Here is a 4,555-nt window from a genome sequence, read left to right as displayed (position 1 = left end):
CCACCACCGCCCGGCTAATAATAGCTATCTTATAAGCCTTGCCAGTATTGTTTTATATATTCTTTAACAATAAATAGAATCACGAAGGAAAAATGGCGCTTTCTCTGCATGTATACTTACTGTATACACTAAAATTATTAGAAAAATTTTTATGATTTTTAACATGATGGAGATGGAGGTTTAAACCAGCATTTGACTTCCTAAAATGGTATTATAAAAGGACTCACATGGCAACCTGAGTTTTATCTTTTTATCCTCCTCCCCTTCTCCCCCAGTATACTTTTGTCCATTAGAATGGATACCTTGTGCATTTTTATATTTGATATTGAAGAATCACTTATTTTCTATTATTGTGAACTAAATTAAACATTTGTTTTATTGCAGTACAAATAATAGTTGTGTTGGATATCTTTGTGGTTGAATGGTAAAATACCAGAGACAGCTAACTTGTAAAGAGAAAAGGTAGCTCACAGTTTTGAAGAGGTTCAGAGTCTGCACCATTTGCCTGGTCTTTGCAAAGGTTGGTGGGTGTAGATGATCACAGCAGGAAGGTGGAGAAGCAAATATCACCAGAGAGAAATGAGATGGGTTTGTCCAGGTTTGCTCTTTTCATACTGGTCATTTCTGGAGAACTCAAGAGGACACATGAGAACTCTCTTACATCCAGTAAGGTGTGGCTTCAATTCACAGGCCTTTTGCCATATAGTAATGCCACCCTGGAGACAAAGACTTTGATAACAATGGGCCTGTTGGGGACACCCAGAGCACACCTAAATCACACCAATGGAACGGAGTAAGCTCAGAACCAATACTAACGTTCTCCTTCGCACAAATGCTGCTTTTTCTTTTTATATCACTGTTGTGAGCTCTCCTCTCTGATAGTCTTGCACTTCCCTCTGTTACAGACTCGAAGTGAAGCCGCCATGACTGTCCTGAGTGGCCATGTTGTAGTCTGTATCTTTGGGGATGTCAGCTCAGCCCTGATTGGCCTCCGGAACCTGGTGATGCCGCTCCGTGCTAGCAATTTTCACTACCATGAGCTCAAACACATTGTGTTTGTGGGCTCCATCGAGTACCTCAAGCGAGAGTGGGAAACACTGCACAACTTCCCCAAAGTGTCCATATTGCCTGTAAGTCAAGGTCACACTATTTGATGTTTTGCTCTTCATCTTTTCATTCACAAAAGGGAATCCCAGGTGGCTGTAATTGCTGAAGCTTTGATCCTGCCTCTGCTCCTTCATGTGGTTTCAGGCCCGAGGATGCAGCAGTCCTCCTGTGCTCTGCCAAGAAAGTCAGAACCCTGGGAGGCCTTATTAAAAGGAATTTGCAGCCAAGTGCAGCCTCTTGTCAGGGGTGAAGTTGAGCTACCACCACATGCATTAACCATACCAGTGTCTAAATCCTCTTTCCTAGGTGAAATTTCGAGTGTTGCCCTGTTTTGATATACACATCTAGAATTCACTTATAAGATTCCTGTTGGCATTTTAATTTGACGGGGTTCATTCTTAGAGAAATGCTGATCCGTCCCATCTTCCTTCTGATATTGACCAAATAAATAAAGGGGAGAATTATCTCTACTGTATGGAATTCCAAACCTCTTCTGTGGACCAACCTCTGCCCAATCTTTGTTTTCCATGGCTTTGTGTGCATGTGTGTACACATGCAAACATATATGCATATACATATAATGTATATATATGCATACATATATCATGTCATCTTTATTAAAAAGATCACCAGTCTACAAAAGACAATTTGGGGCTTCATAGTTTAATGTGCAGGTGAGATAAATGATTTAAAAGTCATATAACTAGCCACTTTCAAATTATGATATATTCTCCACTAAATTATAGACTTACAGAATATTATTCTTTTCAAAATTTTTGTGGTTGTCTATGTCACAAATTCAGGAAAATATTACCTATCCTCTAATAGTTTTTTTTTCCTTTTTGGATTTTTGGGACAAGGACTCACAATATAGCTCTGGCTGTTCTGGCCTTGAATTTACAGAAATCTGACTGCCTCTGCCTCCTGTGTGCTTGGATTAAAGGCATGTGCCAGCACTGCCTGGATCCTCCAACTATTTTGTTATTTTTAATTTAAAGTATTTAGGGCTATGCAACCTCTTAGGTTTTTCTGCTGTTTATCAGCTTCCAGAGCCTCAGAAATGCAGCAACGAGAGGTAAGCAAAATAATGTGTTAAAGCATCTATGAGGAGCTGTCTGCAGTCAGCACTCCAGTGTAGCCATGTATCTCCCATAATGCTTGGCACAAGTCCCCCATATCTATCAAAAACTGCAAGAAGTATTAGGCAGATCTTGGGATGCAGGACTTAAACCTGTCTGCTTTAAGGTGTGCATGTAGTTGAAGACCGTTACCTGTTACAATTCACTCACTGGACGAACATACACATATACTGCATGTACATTGCTAGATTCAGAAATATGGTCAATTTGATTATACTTTCTGTGATTATCATCTTATATGTGCTAATTCTTGTGATCCCTTGACCTCTGAAGTTAGCTCTGTTAAAAGTGAACTAATTTGCAAGATGCAAGAGTGTATGTGTATATAGATGGGGCTTGTGGTATGACCTTTGGTATTTGTGCATATGTGTGTGTTTCCTTCTGTGTGCCCCATGCACATTTACTCACCTTCCTCTGCAAGTCGGGATGAGTCTCTTATTGTAGAGCCTTTACGAATCCCCCCAAATTTAGCACACTTAAGCACTGGTACATTATAAGCCTTGTCCGTGTCTTCATTGTTTAAACTGTGTCATTCAAATGAGGGCAACCGATAGAAACACAAAAGCTTTCTGTGGATGTCCTTGGTATTCTTGTGGTTTGAACTCCTGTGTCTGCAACTGGACGCGGGTTCCCTTACATTAAAATTAATGCTGAGTTCCCTATAAGGTGAAAATTAAGAGAATATGGATATAGACAGCTGCTGTTTATACATAGCAATGTGATACAGAAAGTTGGTCACACTTAATGTTGTGCCAAGAGATCATAGAAGATGGTTTTTCTCTCTTTCTCCCGAGATACTGCTCCAGTATTTGGACCAGGACCTTCTTTACACCTATGGCTCTACTTGCCCTTACTCTGTGGCTCCACTTGGTAGCAATATTTAGGAGCCCTGAAATCCTGACATCCACTAAGTCATAAAAAGAGTTGATGGGCTCCATAGTATTATCCAGGTCCTATTTTCTGAAAGCCCATCTAGTGATGGAAACAAGAGGAGATGCATACAGCAGCTGGCAAATACTTGGCTAATACAGGCTGTAGGTTAAAGGCAACTGGTGTATCCATATCCCATTTTAAGGAAAAATTTAAATAAATCTAGAATATCAGTTATGATGATGGCTTGATGGGACCCCCAAAATGATGCTGTATGGCTGCTGAGTGCTCTGGAACGGGATGGTCCAGGTAGCTGTACTGGGACGTCCTTGGGAGGACACTGTGTAAGAGTGCTGCTCCTCTCATAGCTGTGATTGCTCTCTGTCATTAACCTTGCGTCTGCAGAGGGTTTTCTGCTGTCTCCCATTGTCATGGGTTTTTTAAATCTCTTTTTACTGGCTTATTTATTTTTAATTGCACCAGTAATATACAAATCAGTTCTTGTTATAAAATATTCAAACAATATAGAAGTATATAAAGTCAAAAGCAAACTTTCCACTTCATCCTTTCCTCTCCCAGAGGTAATTACTGTTATTAGTTTAGTGTATAGTTTTTCCTGAGTTTTCCCTGAATTTGCATACTTTTATAAATATATAATTTTTACTTTAAGCAGCTTTATTTTCAAATAAATAGGGTTAAACTTTTAAATTGTTCTCGATCCCCACCTCCCACCACTTACTGTTCCTTTCTCTTGGAGATTATTCCAGCTCAGTGGGTATATGGAAGGATAGCTCTGGCTGCCCTTGCAGTACACATGTTGACTGTATAGCTATGTCCAAAATCTTAAGTTGTCGAATATTTATGTAGTTTCCTTGGCTTTTCTTTTAATTACTGAAAAATATGCAATAGAATTTTACGGCCCTAAGCTTGCCCTCTCTGCTTTGCAAAATGCACAGTGATTCCACTGGCTCCTGCAGCCTTCCGACTGAGCAGAGCCAGGAAAACACACCCTGTTTTGCTGATTTCCCCATGGCTGCTTTGGAAATTGTAATCGGATATGCTGTCTTTTGCCAGAGACAGAAGTGACCTGCTATTAAATAAACAGGCATTTGAAACCCACCCCCTCGTTATGTTCTGAAAGGCAGAGGTTGCCACAGGACAGTTACTTAAATCAAGACAATTTCCAGGCAGGAGGAAGATGGAGACCCTGGCATTATTCCTCTCGCGTTTGTTAGTAATAGCTTGATTGAGTATTGAGAGCTGGCCTGAAATGCTGCCATCAGCACCGACTACCCTTTAGATTAGCGTGCAGCCCTTATTCCCTGAAATGTAGTTAGGCCAGCTTAATGTCAAGACATAAAAAAGATACTTGTTAAATAATGTCCCAAAGCTCCAGCTCAATCTTTAATTTGTTTTTATTTTTTCCTTCTTTCCCTCCC

General features: G+C 40.2%; 1 protein-coding gene across 16 annotated transcripts in view; it reads left to right on the top strand.

Moving 5' to 3' along the window:
• Positions 1-4,555, top strand: part of Kcnma1 (potassium calcium-activated channel subfamily M alpha 1) — a 738,489-nt gene that overhangs the window by 660,359 nt on the left and 73,575 nt on the right. For all 16 annotated transcript variants that reach the window (XM_026789548.1, XM_026789554.1, XM_005367704.3 and 13 more), the window contains one exon: positions 906-1,130. In XM_026789548.1, coding sequence (XP_026645349.1) covers positions 906-1,130 — 225 coding nt within the window. The remainder of the gene's footprint in view (positions 1-905; positions 1,131-4,555) is intronic.

This window comes from Microtus ochrogaster, unplaced genomic scaffold (genome assembly GCF_000317375.1).
Source record: "Microtus ochrogaster isolate Prairie Vole_2 unplaced genomic scaffold, MicOch1.0 UNK21, whole genome shotgun sequence".
Taxonomy (NCBI): domain Eukaryota; kingdom Metazoa; phylum Chordata; class Mammalia; order Rodentia; family Cricetidae; genus Microtus; species Microtus ochrogaster.
Note: the sequence above shows the minus strand (reverse complement) of the source record. Positions and strands in the feature narration are given on the sequence as shown.